At 40.4% G+C, this 20505-nt stretch overlaps 2 protein-coding genes across 2 annotated transcripts; both read right to left on the bottom strand.

Moving 5' to 3' along the window:
• Nucleotides 1-265: 265 nt before the first annotated feature.
• Nucleotides 266-6323, bottom strand: LOC121737766. Its single transcript, XM_042129461.1, has 5 exons — nucleotides 6237-6323; nucleotides 4030-4114; nucleotides 3540-3646; nucleotides 1861-2038; nucleotides 266-425 (listed from the first exon to the last, which is right to left on the bottom strand). Exons 1-5 carry the CDS (start codon nucleotides 6321-6323, stop codon nucleotides 376-378), a joined length of 507 nt encoding a protein of 168 aa, XP_041985395.1. The 3' UTR covers nucleotides 266-375.
• Nucleotides 6324-9416: 3093 nt separating this feature from the next.
• Nucleotides 9417-18888, bottom strand: LOC121737779. The gene is made up of 4 exons (XM_042129473.1): nucleotides 18745-18888; nucleotides 17358-17546; nucleotides 10378-10540; nucleotides 9417-9502 (listed from the first exon to the last, which is right to left on the bottom strand). The coding sequence occupies exons 1-4, from the start codon at nucleotides 18835-18837 to the stop codon at nucleotides 9429-9431; spliced, it is 519 nt and encodes a 172-aa protein (XP_041985407.1). The 5' UTR covers nucleotides 18838-18888; the 3' UTR covers nucleotides 9417-9428.
• Nucleotides 18889-20505: the final 1617 nt, after the last annotated feature.

Genomic DNA, 20505 nt, shown 5'->3' with positions numbered 1-20505 from the left:
TAATACTGACCAAAATCCGACGTATTGCACACTACAAGTCCAATTCCCTACCCTTTTCCCTTCCCTACCCTCCCCTATTACCCTATTCCCTCTTAAAAGGCTGGAAACGCACCTGCAGCTCTTCTGATGCTGCGAGTGTCCATTGGCGACGGAAGTTGCTTTCCATCAGGTGACCCGTTTGCTCGTTTGCCCCCTTATTTCATATAAAAAAATGTCACATCAGAATATTGTCTTGTTACTTTTGAGTAACAATAAAAAAAACTAATTGAGGTCAAAATACCTTTATTTTTAATCCCATTCAGCATAATTCCGAGCAGCAGCAATTTTTTTACTTTATTTACTGAACCAGGAACGGTGAAATCACTAATTAACGCGTTAAGCGCCGGCCAAGTAGCTGCTCGCTATCGACGTGAAGTACACCCACACTGGAAGCATACCGATTATGGGAAAATATGGAAAAATATAATTACGGGAAATATTTCGGGAAATACGTGGATTATGGGAAAATGTGGGAAGTTATGACAAATGTTTTTAGTGAAGTATGCTGGCATACTTACCTAATATATTTTGATGGCTAAAACACAATTGAGACTCGGCAGTCTTAAGACAGATTTAATTATTATACAATACACATTAAGAGTCTAAACACACTAGGCTGAATTACGCCGGCGTAAATTCCGCCGCGTTTACGCCGCGTTTAAATTGCATACAAAATACGTGCCGAATACGAGGGGTGCCATACTACGAGTATTACGTCGCGTTTTGTATGCGCTTGACATTTGCGGCGGAAATTACGCCGGCGTAATTCAGCCTAGTGTGTTTAGACACTAAGATGCACACACAAACATTTTGTACTACATGACTTTACAATTTCGTTGCACCAAAATTCGTATATTGTACGGAAACCGTAAATTTTTCGGGCTAAAAAGTATTATTTTACCTTTCCGGGGACTCGAACTATGTCTATATCAAATTTCCGCCTCCGTGGTCTAGTGGTATAGAGCGCGGCTCTTGACTCAAAGGTCGTGGGTTCGATTCCCGCGTTGGAAACATGTTAATTTCAAGTTTGGTTAGAACAGTGCAGGCTGATCACCTGGTTGTCTGACAAGTAAGATGATCCATGCGGCGGATGGGCATGTAAAAAGTCGGTCCTGCGCCTGATCTCTCGCCGGTCGTGTCGGTCTTCCGTCCCACTGGGTTATGAGAGTAAAGGAATAGAGAGTGCTCTTGTGTACTGCGCACACACTTGGGCACTATAAAATTACTCCTGCGTAGCTGGCCTGGTTTCAATGAAACCGGCCACCGTCACCGAAACCAGTGTGGGAGCTATTATTATATCAAATTTCATCAAAATTGGTTTAGCGGTTTAGGCGTGAACAGGTCACAGCCAAACAGACACACTTTCGCAGTTATAATATTAGCATAGATTGCAAACTGTCTTAAGACAACTGTCTACGTGGGAGAGCCATGCTTCGGCACGAATGGGCCGGTTCGACCGGAGAAATACCACATTCTCACAGAAAACCGGCGTGAAACAGCGCTTGCGCTGTTTCACGCCGAGTGAGTGAGTTTACCGGAGGCCCAATCCCCTACCCTATTCCCTTTCCTACCCTCCCCTATTCCCTTCCCTTCCCATCCCTACCCTCCCCTATTACCCTATTCCCTCTTCAAAGGCCGGCAACGCACCTGCAGCTCTTCTGATGCTGCGAGTGTCCATGGGCGACGGAAGTTGATTTCCATCAGGTGACCCGTTTGCTCGTTTGCCCCCTTATTTCATAAAAAAAAAGACTGTCGCCTCTCAAGTGAGCACTCTTAATTTTACTCTACTTTAAATTTTAATCAGCTAAAAAGTAAACTCACAAAACAGTATCCCCGTGATAGCTATGAGGATGACCGCTCCCGACAGCCAGTCGAAGTCGCTAAGGAGGCACTGGTCCTGGGTGATGCACTGGAGTGCCGTCGTCACCACACAGATAAAACCCAGGAGAAGATTCAGCAGCATTATGCCTACGAAACCCTGGATCGCGCCGTCGTTGTCCTGGGTTTAAAGGGTAGGTTAGGATAGGTTATCTATGCTATAGGTATATATATACCTATGGCATATAGAGAGTTGTGTCTAGTGGCTTAATGACTTGGAGTTCAATTTTATAACGTTGAAATTACAACTTGATTGCATTATAGATAAGTAACATTCTACATTCGATAGCATTCTTTCTTGTTCAACTTTCAAATAATTGCTAGCAATAGTAATTTTGGACTCCAAAACTCAGAAAAAGACGTAGATGTAATACAAAGTGCTGCTCACACTTTAGCTTTAAAATTTAAATATTACTGCCATGTTTTTCTGCTTTTTGTACAATTTAGGTGTGCAGCAACCTGATATTTTAAATTATTCGTAATGTCTAATCCAGGATAATTTGTTTCAATCCATTTTCGTGCGTAATAATGACAATAAAAGTTGAAAAGAAGCGTGGCAGAATACACATGTTTTTGCCTAACTTTATTAAAAGTTTAAAAAAAAAACCGCAAATCCCTCCAAATTGAGTGTTCGAAATTCGAATTGAAAACTTTCTTCGAAATGGCGCTCGTTTCGCAGATTACTTGGAAAAAGTTGAATGTACATAATATTGTTGTGTAAATTGAAACATTTCCTTTACAAATGTGTTTTCGTGAATATTAACATTGTTGGGGATCTGTTACAAGTTTGGACTGATAAATATTTAATTGAATATTTTAAACTTTGCATAAAATGAATGTGGAAAATGTCAGTATTTAATGTTTAAAAGGGTTTTAGGAACACAATAATAATATTATTTTACCCGCGTGTGTATTTAAAAGTGGTAGACTTGTAATTTGTATTTTAAATAATATCTGTGGACACTGGACGCTTCACAGCATATTGTCAGTAAGATTCTTGGAAATGTTGTTAAAGAACTTGACCAGACTATGAAAATATTTAGAATATTTGTTTACTATACACTGTATATTTGAGAATGTTATTAAATTAAACACAAACGTACATATCCACGAAACTGGCCTTGTACCATGAAACTGTTTTGTGACTCCAACAATCGGATGAGAATGCCGCGTCCTACTCTAACAAACGTGAAATGACGTTGTTAGAGCAGGACGCAGCATTCGTCCGATTAGTATGAGTCTCAAAACAGTTTCGTAGTATACCTACTGAATCAATGAAAAGTTTCTCTCGGTGGAATCAAGGACGGTTTTAGCACTACCAGCGCCCTGGGCGAGATTTCTTCGGCGCCCAGGGTGCTGATAGTGCTGAATAAAATTGGCACCCCTTTTGTTTGCCTTCAGCGCCCCTTTTACCCGGCGCCCTGGGCGGTCGCCCAGGGCGCTGCTACTGGGTGGGATTCGAACCCGCAGAAAGCTTTTATTTTCGCTAAGTCTCAAAATTCTTCAAAATGTATAAAGCCTAAAACTCTCAACAGACAAAGTAAAGACGTCTCATTCACACTCGCATCAAAACGTAAACGTGCGAGCGAGACAAAATATACAATATGCGTTGCCTCACTCACCCAAAGGTTGCCAATGAGCAGCGAGATACCTGCTATCATGAACAGTACCATCATGAAGCTGATGACGGAAGTCAGCAGCGTGCTGCCCTTCTTGATCACGTTCTGTGCTAGAAATAAGGACCATAATCCATAGTAATATCACTATAAATACGAAGGTGTCTGTCTGTTACCTCTTGACGACCAAACCACTGAACCTCTTTTGCTGTAAGGTGCTGAATCGATTTCCCTTTCCCGGGACTCAAAGCATGTCCTTATCAAAATTCAGCAAAATCGGCACAGCGGTTTGGAGAGGTTACATACTTTCGCATATTATTTTATAATATTAGTATGGATTTACGCGGGCGGAGCAGAAAGACTTGTTATTCCATACCAAATTGCAGCGCTTTGGGCATGATGACTGATGAGGTAACAGACAAATAGAGTTATTATCAGTATGGATTTACATGGGCGGAGCACAACGTCTTGTTATTTACCAAGAAGCCTTCCTCACCTGTCACATCCGTAGCGTTTTTCACCAAGTCTAAGTTGACGTTAGATCTCTGCTGCATCACGCTGAGTCCTATTGCTCCAGTCACCTGGTACAGAAGAAAGAAAAAGAAAACATTGCTAAGTTGCCTACGTCCACCATACTCTACGTCAGGGTTTCTCAAACTTTAAGCTCCACGAACCCCTGTTAAATATCCAGGTGAGAGCGAACCCCTTAATTATATTGGAATACTCTGCCTGTCTAGCGTCTAGCTGCCCAAAAATCTATCAAAGACATCTTTTTTAAATCAACTTGAAGAGTTTCATTAACGGAAATAATTATTATCTAACAATGCCTCCTGTTGCCACCATTACGTAAATCTTGTCGCGAACCCCCTGCCGTCGAATGGCGAACCCCTAGGGGTTCGCATACCCACTTTGAGAAACCCTGCTCTACGTCATCTACGAGTATAATAATATGTCTTTCTAAATCAGAGTCGATTATGTGGCTTCTAATAACATCAGGATTTAGGACATCTTTTCTTCTGAAACTATATTAAAAGTCTGCCACGGTTGAACCACCGATTTTACGTGATACCTAGGTATTTTTTTTAGTTTTTTATAGAATAAGGGGGCAAATGAGCAAGCAGATTACGTGATAGAAAGCAACTTCCGTCGCCCATGGACACTCGCAACATCAGAAGAGCTGCAGGCGCGTTGCTGGGCTTTGAAGAGGGAATAGTGTTATAGGGTAGGGGAGGGTAGGGAAGGGAATAGGGTAGGGGATTGGGCCTCCGGTAAATTCACTTACTCACCAAGCAAGCGCTGTTTCACGCCGGTTTTCTGTGAGAACGTGGTATTTCTCCGGTCGAGCCGGCCCATTCATGCCGAAGCATGGCTCTCCCACGTATCTATTCTGTAGATCACGAAATAATCACAAATTATGACCTAACCGTGGGAGAGCCATGCTTCGGCACGATTGGGCCGGCTCGACCGGAGAAATAGCACGGGCTCACAGAAAACCGGCGTGAAACAGCGCTTGCGCCGCGACCGCAATATTATACCTTCGAAGCATTTCTATCAATTTATCTTTCATACTTTATTCAAAACCAACACCGGTCGAAGATACATCTAAATATAGCTGACCCAAATACACCCAGTAGTAACCCGGCAATAACCGGGTGTAGCCCGGATCAAAATAGCTGGAGGTCTAGCCGGTTCTAATTGCGGGATCGAAGTCGCACTTGAGGTGCGTTCTGATACTGTAATCAGCTGTTCACTATAACCATAATATTGTAGTCTGCGGGCTGCTTGACGAGGACAAAATTATTGGTTGATTTTTGATACACAATGTATTTAACACAAAGTGATAATACTGGGGTGTGTATGGGGTACCCTATATAGAGTTTACTGTGAAAGAAGCAGCGCTGAAAAAGTTGTTTTTTTAGCATTTGTTTGGGCAAATCCGTAAATTCATAATATTGACGCTCTAATGAAACCTAGAAGCCAAAAGTAAATTTTTCAGAGCCGCTACTTTCACAGTGAACTGTAATTATAAGTCTTCAGAGTGCTTACAGATGAACGGCACTTGTCGACGGCAGTCGGCAGTCGACGGCGGCAGTAGCCCTAGCACGGCCATCAGTAGAAATGCGAAAGTATGGACAAACTGTGGAGATAAACTTAAGGTAGCGTGCCGATCTTTTTTCGTTCCCAAAAATTCAATTAAAATGCCACTTTATGACAGACTATAGTCCTGGCACCTTTAGTTTATGTCCACAGTTGGTCTATACTTTCGCATTTCTACTGGTGGCCGTGCTAGGGCTACAGGAACACTTGTCCTGCCGTCGACAAATGCCGTTCGTCTGTAAGAGCGCTAAGGGTCACATACATCGAAACTAATACACCCTGTATAATGCTGAAAGTGAAAGTATGTACATAGTAAAAGGAGGGGAAGTAAGTTATCTTCATACAAAGGTACCGCGCGCGGCTTGTATGTGTGCGCCATAGTATTAATGCGTCGCCACGTACGGCACACAACAAAATCTCGGCGGTACCAGCCTAGTAAAACTGGCCGAGATTTTGTTGTGCGCCGTACGTGGCGACGCATTGATACTATGGCGCACACATATAAGCCGCGCGTATGAATGTACCGCCTGTACAAGGTGCTGAATTTGTATATTGTATACTATACTTGGATGCTAATAAAGTCTTTGAATCTTTGAATCTACTTACAATAGCTAACACAGCTATAATAAGCATGCCAAGCCTTAACGACAGGCACATGCAGAATTTAGATATTTCAGGCAAAATGTCGCACATTTTGGTTGCAATTCTATAAAAATAATCTCACTCTTATTATTATGACATTTCTTATGTTATGAAATGACAAGTTGTGCTTCTTCTTAAAGATTTTTTTGGATGCATGCTATGCCAAAAAAAATTAAAACTTAGAAAAAAATACTCAAAAATGGAAGTTATAATAAAAGCGAAGAACGGCTAAGGAAAAACTTAGTGAAAAACCCATAAAAGTGTAAAAGAAAAAATTTTTCGCTCTCCAGTTCCAATTTTGAGGACCAAAAATAATCTTATTGCTACTTCATCTAAAAAGAATTCAGTTTTTATTAAAGATAATATTTTTACAAAACTAACAAAAATACGTCTAAGAATACCATTGAGTTGTTAAAATATGTAGAATACTTACCTATTAATATATTTTTTTTTATGAAATAAGGGGGCAAACGAGCAAACGGGTCACCTGATGGAAAGCAACTTCCGTCGCCCATGGACACTCGCAACATCAGAAGAGCTGCAAGTGCGTTGCCGACCTTTTAAGAGGAAATAGGGTAATAGAGGAGGGTAGGGAAGGGAAGGGAAGGGAAGGGGATAGTTGAGGGTAGGGAAGGGAATAGGTTAGGGGTTAGGGGATTGGGCCTCCGGTAAACTCACTCACTCGGCGAAACACAGCGCAAGCGCTGTTTCACGCCGGTTTTCTGTGAGCCGGCCCATTCGTGCCGAAGCATGGCTCTCCCACGTATATCGTAATATCAGAATACCATTTCCTTATTCAGACATTTTAAAATCTAAATGAAAGTTACCTACTCAATCTTATTCCACGTGTAGAATACTTAAAGAAAACATTTTCAGTTATATTTTCTTTAAATTTTCCTCGTTTGGAATCCAATTTTCTACTTAACTGACAGTGTTTTCTTATGCTCAGAATTCAGAATTTCTTAGTTAACTCATAAGTCATTTAGTTAAAGGAGCACTTATATATAAAAATATTCAGATGTGTTTATTTTTTTGTGAGTTGATCGATTACTCAGCCGTTTGTGGTCCGATTTTCAAAATTGTTTTTTTTTATATTGATACTAGAAATGATTTAATTTTGACGACCTCTTTGGCTCAGTGGGTAGGCTGTCGGTAGCTCAAGCCGGGGGTCGCGGGTTCGAATCCCGCCGACGGAACAAAAAGTTTTCAAAGTTCCTGGGTCATGGGTGTGTATTAAATATGTGTATCATATGATAAAAATCTTAAATATATGTATAGTATAAAATCATTAAATATATTTCTGTTGTCTGGTACCCGTAACAGAAGTCCTTCAGGTACTTAGCACGGGGCCAGACTGACGTGGTGTGAAGCGTCCATAGATATTATTATTATATATGGCAAAACAATGTTTGCCGGGTCAGCTAGTAATATTATAAATGCAAAGAACCTTTTCACGCCCAAACTGCTAACCGATTTTGCTGAAAATTTGCATAGAGATACTCTGAGTCCCAGGAAACAAACCGCTGAACTGATTTTTCTGAAATTTTGCATAGAGACACTCATTTCATGGAGGTACTAGAGATGTACGGAAAAATGTACGGTTCCCTTGCGATAAACGAATTTTGGCGTAACGGAGTTGCAGGCGTCAACTAGTTTGTATAAAACGGGCCACTTATTATTATATATTATTTATCCGTGGGAGAGCCATGCTTCGGCACGAATGGGCCGGCTCGATCGGAGAAATACCACGTTCTCACAGAAAACCGGCGTGAAACAGCGCTTGCGCTGTGTTTCGCCGAGTGAGTGAGTTTACCGGAGGCCCAATCCCCTACCCCCTTTCCTACCCTCCCCTATTCCCTTCCCTTCCCTACCTTCCCCTATTTCCTTCCCTTCCCTACCCTCCCCTATTACCCTCTTAAAAGGCCGGCAACGCACCTGCAGCTCTTCTGATGCTGCGAGTGTCCATGGGCGACGGAAGTTGCTTTCCATCAGGTGACCCGTTTACTCGTTTGCCCCCTTATTTCATTAAAAAAAAACTTATATCGTAAGTATTTTTATCTCAATCAATATTTCATCTCACCTATCCATTCAAGTTTATTATTTGAATCACTCTGAACAAAGCAATTTCAATCATTCATCGAATGCATTGAAATATAACATAATAGAAAAATACTTCTCATACATATTTTGACTGCTAAAATATGGCTCTAATTGCTAACATAAAAACATAGCCTACGGCGATGAAAATTTATTGTATTGCTGACTTTGGTATCTGAAAGTAAGAAAGGTGAAGCCGTTTTTTTGAGTCAGTTTGGTTCGATTTAAATTTAAATATGCGTTCGCCCGAATGAGTGGTTTGGCCGCTACTCCGCGAGTTAACAGGAAAAACTATATTCAACGATTTTTTTATATACTTAGGCGCGAACGCGCAATTTTTATACTATTGCTTGTGATTTCTCGGTGTAGCAACCAAAACTCTTGTTCGCGGGGACCGAGCCTTAGGGCCTTTCCACACGACGTATTTTTGCGTACTGACGATTCGCGTTTCTGATGCGCTCGTCTCCTGCGCGTTTACATCGCGTTTTGGCAGATATAAAGTTTAAAACGTGTCGGCTTCTTTCCGTTTGCTGAGCGTTCGACTTGCGTTTGTATCGATACAAACGAGCGTAAAAAAACGTCGCGTGGAAGGGCTCTTATACTCCTCCATAGCATTTATTATTCGTTGATTGAATGAATAAAAACCGAGTTAATATAGATAGGAACATCTGATTGGCTGACGCTGACCTTGCCCTGATTATGAGCCCCAAGGGTCTGTTATTTGAAACATGTATGGGCTGTCTTTAGACCGGAAAATGAGCGGTGGATAGCCTTATAAGTAAGTGGTAGAACATGTATGTCGTTAAAGAAATTTTGTTCGCTTTGACTGATACCTAAGCTGATTATTACTACTTTTGACCCAAGCTGATGTTGACTTGACTATATAAAAATGTTTTGTTTTTGTTTGAAGCGTTTAAAAATCGACTGACAGAAAAAGACAAAACATTTACGTGTATAATTACACACATGACAAAGTATTTTTATTATTAGCGAAAAAATATCTATACGATTTAATAACTTTATTAAAAAAATACATTGACAAAAAACAGACGTCAATTTTCAGACTTGGTATCCCTTCAAATAGCTGATGGACATGCGAAGACTGTTGACTACGATGACGAAATATGCCGTCACTGTAAAGAAAATAACATTTAGGTACATGTACGGCCAAATACAGATTTACCAGTTTGAAGAATAACGCACTCAAGCTAAAAAAAATACGCACTCAATTCGGGTACCTTACGACCCATGACTATCAGAGACGTTGACTCATAGTGGACGGTCTACGTAATTTGGCTGCTTTATATCAAACTCATACGACCAATCACAGCTAACATATTGAATTGACAAAATCTGACCAAAAGGCGTAGGTACGTCATCTGTCTATTATGCATCAAGTTCTTCGAAGTACACAAGTACACTCGCTTCATGACCATCAGGAGATGAGGCACAGGATCGACTTGTTACATGCACATTGGCCATCCGACGCATGGATCATCATGCCAGACAATCCCAACTCCCATTTATAAGTGGGAGAGCCATGCTTCGGCACGAATGGGCCGGCTCGACCGGAGAAATACCACGTTCTCACAGAAAACCGGCGTGAAACAGCGCTTGCGCTGTGTTTCGCCGAGTGAGTGAGTTTACCGGAGGCCCAATCCCCTACCCTATTCCCTACCCTACCTCCCCTATTCCATTCCCTTTCCTACCCTCCCCTATTACCCTATTCCCTCTTAAAAGGCCGGCAACGCACCTGCGGCTCTTCTGATTCTGCGAGTGTCCATGGGCGACGGAAGTTGCTTTCCATCAGGTGACCAATTTGCTCGTTTGCCCCCTTATTTCATTAAAAATGAACAATCAGGTGATCAGCCTGCTTCGTCCTAACACTCCAAACCAAACTTGGTGCCAACATTTTTCCCACGCGGGAATCGAACCAGCGACTTCAAAAGCCACATTCGCCACTGGACCGTAAAAGAGTTTTTATTGAAATCATCATAATCACACTCACCAACCAAATTCAGAACGACGATCCCTAGCAGTATGATGCCCGTCTGGTAGCTCTGGGAGTGGTAGAAGAAGCAGACCATGGCCAGGGCGAAGTACAGCACGGTGGTGATCGCGGTGTGGATGATCAGACCCCATTCGTATATGCTGAGCAACTTCGCAAAGTTCTGGAAACCATTAAAGTGCTGTCAGAATATGTATATAGACAGATGGTGGGTCTACTTAGTTTGTTCGGCTCTTAAAGGCCTGATAGACGTACGAACTGAAAGCACGCGGGTTTTAAGTTCGCGAACTTACTCGGCTCGACGTCATATAGACGTACGAACTTTTAGTACGCGGGTTTTACGATCGCGAACTTACTCGGCTCGACGTCGGTGACACACGTTAATGGCTCACACTGGATTACCATGTCCCCAGGCTCACGGCTCGCGGCTCGCAGTCTCGCCAGACGTACGAGCCGAGACGAGCTACGAGTAAAATTCCGAGACGGCAAACTTGCGCGGCAATCTTTAAGGCCAGAGTGCCAATCCACTCATCGAGTGAATAGGACGCGTTTAGTGCAAAACATTTTTTCTGTAATTGCCTACTAGTTATCTATTTACACTGCGTCGGTGCGCGGTCTCGCGCGACCGCTCGCTTGCGAATTGTACTGCATGAAGTATGAGTGAAGGTTTACTTGAGAATGAGGATATTATCAATGAAAGCAGGATGGAGGATGAAGACTTAACACAATTTGAAGCCGAGATGACGAACAACGAAGAAGACTTACACAATTTTGATGACGATCAGGGAAACTGGAGTTTAAACACAAGAGAAAAAAGACGAAAAATTGAAAAAATTGATATTTGTATTTCGCATTCCGAGAAGTTACCGAAACAATTTGCGATGGCCAAGCTTTTTAATTCAGAAAAAATTAGCGGTATAACCAACATAAAGTATGTCAACCCCTTTAAAATAATAGTTTCATTCACAGATAAATTATATGCTGAAAAATTGGCTTCTAACGCGTGTGTGAAGGACAAAGGATGGAAAGTTTATAAAACATGGGAGGTTGGAGTGTCATACGGAATCATTCGCGATATTGAATCGGATTTGCCAGATCAAGAGTTGTTAGAAGCTATACAAAACAAAAATAGCTGTGAAATAATATCTATTAAGAGACTTCAAATGCGAGGTTCAGATCCTGAATCAGGATGGGTACCGTCTGAATCAGTGCGCATATGTTTTAAAGGGAATTCTCGACCGGCCTATATTAAAATCTTTGAAGTTCGAGCAAAAGTCGAACCTTTTGTTTTCCCGGTAACTCAATGCGGCCGATGCTGGCGCTTTGGACATCCGACCAGGTTTTGCCCTTCAATAAAAGTTATTTGCCCAAAATGTGGTGATAATCACCAAAACTGTGAGACTACTAATTTGAAATGTGTCAATTGTAAAAGAAATCATATCTCACTAGATAAAACTTGCCCAGTATTCATAAAAGAAAAAAAGATAAGGAGTTTAATGGCGGACTTCAACTGTACCTATCGTCGCGCGTTAACAATGTACGTGCCACCATTCACACCCAGACCCCACTCTCCATATGAAAATAATATCGCCAATTCTTCTCCTTACACTCTGACACGACCAAATGAATCTTCGGAAGTCATTACGTATGCGGAAGTTGCTGCCCAGCCTTCTAAAAGAAAACAACGCAATTCTTCGGAGGAACAAGATATGATGTCATCGTCGGATCTTGACGCCGCAGCGGCCGACATCTGCAGTCGCTGACGTCGTCGCCACCACCGCGTACACCGCACACAGTCCGCGGCCGCGCCGCCGGCGCCTGCAGCGCTCGGTCCCGCGCCGTGAACCTGCAAGTATTACAGCCGAACCGATCGGCGATTCGAACGATATCACGCCTGGACATAACGAGTGTATTGAGACTAATGACCAATCTGAGCCCTCTTTGAATTATAATAATAATGAGTCCATCGAATCACTGATTACTAAAATTAAGGAGTTGATTTTATCTAAAAGATTTAATTGGTCTGATAAAATTAAAACAATAATAAATTTATTTGTAGAATGGTGTGTGTCGGCTTTAATACACAGCATTAGCAATATCTCTATAGTTAAAAACATATCTGATTTATTTTCAAGAAACAGTAATGGCTAATATTTATAATAAAATTAATATTTTGCAGTGGAATGCGCAAAGCGTTAGACCTAAGCGTTTAGAATTTGAACATCTGTTATTTCAAGATAAGATTCATATCGCCGCAGTTAGTGAAACTTGGTTGAGTCCTGAAAGTGATTTTAGATTAACTAATTACCGGTTATTTAGAGCTGATAGAAGCGATGCGTACGGCGGTGTTTGCATTATAACACATAAGTCCATTCAAGCTCAGTATTGCCATACGAACCACCCTAATCGGGACATACAGATTTTGCATGTCAAAATTTTTAATTGTAAAAATATTGAGAATGTAGTTGCTGTATATTGTCCTCAATGGGTTTCTACGCATCGTCAAGATTGGGATATTTTGTTTTCGCAATTTCATAGCAGGTCACTATTTTTAGGAGATTTTAATGGCCATCATTTCACTTGGTCGAGTAAAACCGATCCCAGAGGAGCCCAGATATATGACGCCATAACTGATAGCAGCCTAATTACCTTAAATGATGGTAGTCACACACGGATTAAGTTAGTAGCTGGTTCACTCCAACAGACTTCACCCGATATATCTTTGGCTTCTTCTGACATAGCCTGTAATTTAAATTGGCGAGCGTCAAGTGAGATGTTAGGCAGTGATCACGTTGTGGTCCGAATTTCTGATGGTTCCCATTATGAGCCAACATTTGATAAGAAGCGCAACTTCAAGCTAGCAAACTGGGAAACGTACAGATCGTTCCTTGATTGTAAACTATCTAATTTTACTGTATTCGGTCACCCACAAACACTTTACGACGATTTTATTCATTATATTAACGAAGCGGCTAACAAGTCTATACCTAAAAAAAATAATAATCTAAGCCCGACTAACCATTTTATATCGAAACCATACTGGTCCCCAACCTTATCTCATTCTGTGGCCAAAAGACGTCTCGCCTTGTCCAAATTTAGGAAAAATCCTACTCCTTCTAATCTAATTACTTTAAACAAATGTGTCAAAGAGTCGCAGAACCTTATTAAACGAGCTTCTAAGAAAAACTGGCAATCCTTCTGCGATGGAATAGATGAGGTCACTTCTGCTACTGATATGTGGAATAAGATGAAGTGGATTAAGGGCAATTTGAACCACGTAGCACACGTAGATGAGAATAAATGCCAAGCGTTACTGTTAAATTTATGTCCTCCCTATGTTTTACCTTCTAAACCCAGTTTTAAATCAAGCAATTCTAAATTAGAATCCCCGATTACATTACACGAGCTCGAGAGCTGTATCAAGTCGAGTGACACTGCTCCGGGGTGTGATGATATATCATTCTCGATGATCAAAAATTTACCTAGTGTTGGTAAAAACATTCTTCTCTCTCTGTATAATATTTCCTTGTCTACTGGCTTCACACCTGTGCAGTGGAGGGACATACGAGTAGTACCGATACCTAAGCCCGGTCGTGACCCTACACTTATTTCATCTCTTCGACCTATTAGCTTGATGTCATGCGTCTGTAAAATATTTCACTCTATCCTAAATAAGAGACTGGAATGGTTCTGTGAAAAACAGGGTATATTTTCGGCAGAAATGGTTGGTTTCAGAAAATCTAAATCTAGTTTGGAAGGTTTGACGAGACTGGTTTCCAGGATTCAATCTGGTTTTACAAGAAATTTAACTACTGTGGCCTGCTTCCTCGATATCGACAATGCGTATAACAATGTAGATATTAAATCATTACTGCTAATTTTAGATCAAATTGGTGTTGGGGCCAAGATCTGTAACTATCTTTGGAACATTCTTAGTGAAAGAAATTTGAAAATAAAATGTGGACATACGTATTTATGTAGAAATACTGGCTTAGGTCTGGCACAGGGCGATCCACTGGCTCCCAAGTTATTTAACATGGGAACCCATAAAATTTGTAATTCTATAAAAAATGTATATTTTTCTCAATATGCCGACGATTTCGCTTTGTATATTTTAAGAAAGTTCATAGATGAAGCTTGTACCGCTCTCCAGGGTTCATTAGATTTATTAGTTGCATTACTCCATCAATTAGGCTTAAGCGTATCGTCTTCTAAAAGCAAAATATGTATATTTAAAAAGGGTAATAACATTACTGACTGTCATATTACAATAGGTAGTGTACCATTGCAAGTTGTGGATAATATTAAATACTTAGGTATGTGGTTAGACCGCTCTCTTAGGTGGTCTAAGCACATTAAAGAATTACATGAAAAAGTTAGGAAGTATTTAAATATCTTAAAAGTATTAGCGGGGTCGGGATGGGGAGTCCATCATAAACATTTGAGAAATCTTTATATCTCAATTATTAGGAGTCGCTTGGACTATGGCAGTTTTCTATACGGTAATGCTTGCAATGGTAGATTATACATGTTAGATAAAGTCCAAAATGAATCTATGCGTTTAATTGGCGGTTTTATTAAGAGTACTTCTATTCACGTGATGGAGAGTGAGCTTTGTATAGCCCCGTTGGAAGTACGACGAAATTTTTTGGGTGGAAAATTTTTGATTAAGGCAATGGCACTGTCTAATAATGTTACTATCGATGTCGTGAAGGAATTAAATTCGCTCTCATCACGCAGATATTGGAGACGTAAAAATAAACCAATTTTAACTGTTTTGTATTCAAAATTTAAAGATATTCATATAGATTCTCGGCAAAATTTGGACATGTTCTCATTAAATTATTGGATTAACAGGTTTGACTTAAGTGGAATAATTAAATATGAATTACCTATTGTTACTAAAGCAAAGAGAAGTTACGACATTGCAAAGCTCAACGAGGCCTGCTCCTTATATATTGCAAATGAATACGCTAATTATTACAAAATTTATACCGATGCATCCAAGGAGAATAGCACATCTATGGGTTTAGCATTTTTTGATCCTCAAAATGGAGGAAATTCTAAGTTTAAAATCTCTTACAATATTTCTATCACTCATCTCGAGTTAATAGCCATTTCTAAGGCTTTAGCTTATGCTAAATCAATAAATTTTGATAAAATTGTTATTTTAACCGACTCCAAAAGTTCTCTGCAACTTTTGGTTTGCTGTACTACAAGTGTTGTAAGCCCACCCATAGCCTATGAAATTATTAAATCGATTTATGAACTCATATCTAATTGTAGACAAATTATTCTCCAATGGATACCATCGCATGTTGGGTTGGCCGGAAATGAGGAAGCAGATGTATTGGCGAGACAGGCTTGTAGTGCGGGTATACCTGAAAACACCTTACCCTTCTTCACCGATTGTTTTTACCTAATTCGGGATTATTGTTACAATCTTTGGAAAGTTCATTTCGATGAGCGATCGGTGGAGAAGGGTATATGGTATAGGACGATGCAGAATGAACCCTGGAAGAGACCATGGTTTGTTAATTGTAAATTAAAGAGGAACATTTTATGTACAGCTATTAGACTGCGTTCCGGACACATTCCGCTTAATAAATTCGCTTTTATGATGAGAAAGGTTGCATCACCGCTTTGTTCTGAATGTGGCATCTTAGAAGACGTGTTACATATTATGGCGGAGTGTGTTCGGAACGAAGATATTCGATATGAAATGTCACCAATTACTGGAGATTTAAAACAACTTGGTGTGTGTAATATTGTTCTGGCATTTCCTCTATGTGACACAGCTAAAGCACTGTATAAAATTGTGATTACTGGTTTACGTCGTCGTCCAATTGTATAATATAATATTCTATTAATTATGTAGATGGTCTAACGGAGTGGCGTAGTTTGTAAGAACTAAAACTCCTTAAATAAAGATTAAAAAAAAAAAATCTTTAAGGCCCAGTAGTCCCTAAAATAAGCAGGTCGATGTCTGTCAGTACGAATATCGACGTTAAGGATAAGGAGGATTAAAATAACATTCATATCAGCGCGCCTTGTACAGTGGCTGTTACGCGCTCGCCGCGTGCCTTGATAATAGAAAATAGGAGTAAAAACCAATTGTTTTTAGTATTACACAAATCAAATATATCAAATCATTTTTTATTATAATCGTAGTTTATAATTTACGTTACGACACATATACTACATTTTTTGTTTTTTCTAGAAAGTATGTAATTTAGCCATAAAATGATTTAATTATGAAAAACAGCGTTAAAACAGTCATCTTTGAGATTTTTTTCTATCGAGCAGAATATTTCAAATTGTGTACTGATATACCTTTGCGTATAGGAAATTTTCTCAATTTTAAAACGGTACTTATTTTATACTTAAATAATGACATTTCATTTACTAAAAACGTGTTTTAAAAAACCCATTTTACGTAGTTGCAACAACCACAGCGCCTTAAGTACGCTGTTTTTAGGTGACACACAGGCGATTAAGATCGTCGAGCCATAAGTTCGCACGTCTGTCACCCCTTTTAGGATGTATTTATATTATGCGTATGCGCGAATGAGCGGCTTGCCGCGTTGCTGGTAATGGTACCTATTGATTTGAATTGACTATGCCCATGGAGCTCATACGAAGTTAGCTCCGTGACTATGCCCGACCAAATGACGTAGGTCTGCCATCTCTGTATGAATAAATTTGCTTGATAGAACATTATTTAGTATGTGCTTGCTTTGCCTCCTCCATTTTTACCAAAGAATATTACTATTCTATTATTTCAATCAAACCAAGCAATTGTTGATTTACTATAGTGATCTCGCGTTGTAGCGGCCAAACCGCTCGTTCGCGCAGCCGCATATAAATGACGCCTTATTGAGGAAGCCTACTATTCTGCTATTTGAATCCAACATAAATACAGCTTCGTTGCAGTTTCAACACAATCTCGGTGAATGAACGAATCAAATTGATATTCTCACACATAAGGCTCCAACAATCAGCATGATACCGATGATCATCAGCATTAGCCCCGCACAGCCAAGTATACACCTCGCGGCGTGCTCGGTCGCCGTGCCGAGGTAGGATAGGACGGACTCCCCTGCGGTATGCCACAGGTAGTTCTGGTCGGTTAGGTAGGCTAGGTTGGGCACGTAGAACGCGCCGAGAGCCTAGAAAAATTTGTCGAATTTATGAAACAGCAGTGGACGATTAGGCTGATGATGATGACGATGATGATCATGATGACGGCGACGTTGATGATAATGATAATGATGAAACTTTCTCTATAGACTGAGAGCCAGTGTTCGAGCGATTCACTATTCCTAACTCTGGAATGTTTTTTTTTTTTTATGTAATAAGGGGGCAAACGAGCAAACGGGTCGCCTGATGGAAAGCAACTTCCGTCGCCCATGGACACTCGCAGCACCAGAAGAGCTGCAAGTGCGTTGCCGGCCTTTTAAGAGGGAATAGGATAATAGGGGAGGGTAGGGAAGGGAAGGGAAGGGAATAGGGGAGGGTAGGTAAGGGAATGGGGTAGGGGATTGGGCCTCCGGTAAACTCACTCACTCAGCGAAACACAGCGCAAGCGCTATTTCACGCCGGTTTTCTGTGGGTACGTGGTATTTCTCCGGTCGAGCCGGCCCGAAGCATGGCTCTCCCACGTATAAATGTGTCTCCAACGTATGAATTGTGTTACCAGCAGTATTTTCGGATCAATACGACCTGCAAACCTTCAAGAAGAGATCGTCATCCCTCTTAAAAGGCCGGCAACGCATCTGCAGCTCTTCTAATGCTGCGAGTGTCCATGGGCGACGGTAGTTTAGTTGCTTTCCATCAGGTGTCCCGTTTTCTCGTTTGTTTCTTTCATAAATAAAAAACGGCACATAAACAGTATACCTGGGATTAATATGGAGTTTGTTACTTTACTGTAAGTCTGCCGAACACTCGCTCTTAGGCCGGTATAAATAGTCAGTACTTAAGATGCGACTCGGTCTCAAGACGCGGTTCGGCTTTGTGATTGGTCCAAATTTTGACAGCCAACCAATCACAGAGCTTGAACCGTGTCTTGAGACCGAGATGCGTCTTGAGTACTGACTATATATACCAATGATATTCTATGTTACTAATACTCTAGTATTTTAGAAACTCATTGATATATACCGGGCTTAGACTACTAAATTCTATTCCAAGTAATTTCCTGAAACTCAAAGGAGTAAGCAGCCTGCTACAATACGTCGCAAAACCTTATTCGTACTTATAGTATGGCCGCCAGGTACGGACTTAACTCGACCGAGTTGTACCTACATGCTCTCGAAAAACATAACTCTCTTTCAGGTGTAGGCGGGTAAAAGACTAGATTTTACTTACGAAAGTGAATATAGCTATCATGATGGTGCCAGCTCGTAAAAAGCAGCAGAAACAACAGCTAATGACTGTTGGAATCCTATCCAGCACCGACATGGTGAATATAATAATTATAATAATTTACTTCTAACAAGAATATTCTTTTTAAAATTCCCAAACCACTTTTCTTGAAATGACATTTGAAATAACATTTATACTTTTTTTATTTTTCTCTTCATATTGCAAAGAATATTTATAGAGAAAAGCAATGCCACTATTGTTTTTGCTACCAAAGCACAGTATAGCAATATGACATAAGACATAACTAATATTGCTATACTGTGACCAAAGTCATGGATGGTCATGGAGATAGGACAGTGGTTATCCTTTTTTTTTAAATGACTTTTTGAAGTATTTTTCATACAAAGTAATAGGACATATTACTGCAATATTTTCACGCTAGATGGCAGCACCAGCATAGATAGTTAACCAAACATTTTGTTCGACGTTCGAAAATGTTTCTGTCAATATTCTGATATGACGTGTACAACATGTCGGATTTTAGTCGGATTGTTTACTGTATGTGCTTGTGGCGCCCTCTGCCCTGACCTTTGCGTTTATTCCCTATTTGTTCGAGTAATTCTAGGTAGTTTTACTAGTGTTACAAGACTTACAAGCTATGTACGATGTAAATGATGTTATCTGGTACGCTCGTATCTGCAACTTCTGCAAGTTAAACAATTTACATTTCAGAATATCAAAAGGTATTAAGACTTCGCAGACTTGCGACTGGTGCAACCGACATGACACTTTGCTTGAAATATAATGAGGTTGAAAACAAACCAACGGATAGGTATCTATATTCTATAGTCTAGCACAAAAGTGAAGAAATTAAAAAATGGCAACATCGTAGTGTCATCCCTTTCAAATCAATCTAAGAAAATAGTACTTACTACAATGTTGCCACTTTTTAATTTCTTCACTTTTATGCCAGACTATAGACAGAAGGTTTATGTAGACAAGTTAGCATTATATTAATAACGAGCTTTTGCCCGCGGCTTCGCTCGCGTTAAGAAGTATAATTATATACAAACTTTCATCCCCTATTTTAAGCGCTTGGGGTTGGAATTTATCAAAATCCTTTCTTAGCGGATGCCTACGTCATAACATCTACCTGCATGCAAAATTTCAGCCCGATCCGTCCAGTGGTTTGGGCTGTGCGTTGATAGATCACCATGTCAGTTAGTCACCTTTGAGTTTTATATATATCGTGGTTGGTTGCCACTGTTGATCCTGGCGACACAGGAGTTGCGGTGGTGGGAATGTGTGGTGGGCCTTTTGCCCGTTGAAAAAAAAAAAATATAGATAAACATATTAACTTGATAAGTCCTCTCTTCAACAACGCAAGCGTCGTTTCACAGTTTTCGTCGGTTTTCTCTCAATTACGACTAATGATAACTATATAATTTTGCCATGTAAATAATTTTTGACCCTTGACGAAAATATAATGGGACCTGCAATGCTTCAAGAAGAGAGCGTATTTCCTCTTAAAAGGCCGGCAACGCACCTGCAGCTCTTCTGATGGTGCGATCGTCCATGGGCGACTGTAGTTGATTTCCATCAAATGACCCGTTTGCTCGTTTGCCCCCTTATTTCATAAAAAAAAACATCATCAGCCGCTGCGGTTTATCTAAAGTTTAACATTTTTTTCGGGGTTGTTTTAAGTCTATGCGATGAAAAGTCTCTCGTCTGCCCATCCTCAATTTACATACCCAACCAGCGAGT

This window comes from Aricia agestis, chromosome 21, assembly GCF_905147365.1.
Source record: "Aricia agestis chromosome 21, ilAriAges1.1, whole genome shotgun sequence".
Lineage (NCBI taxonomy): Eukaryota > Metazoa > Arthropoda > Insecta > Lepidoptera > Lycaenidae > Aricia > Aricia agestis.
Note: the sequence above shows the minus strand (reverse complement) of the source record. Positions and strands in the feature narration are given on the sequence as shown.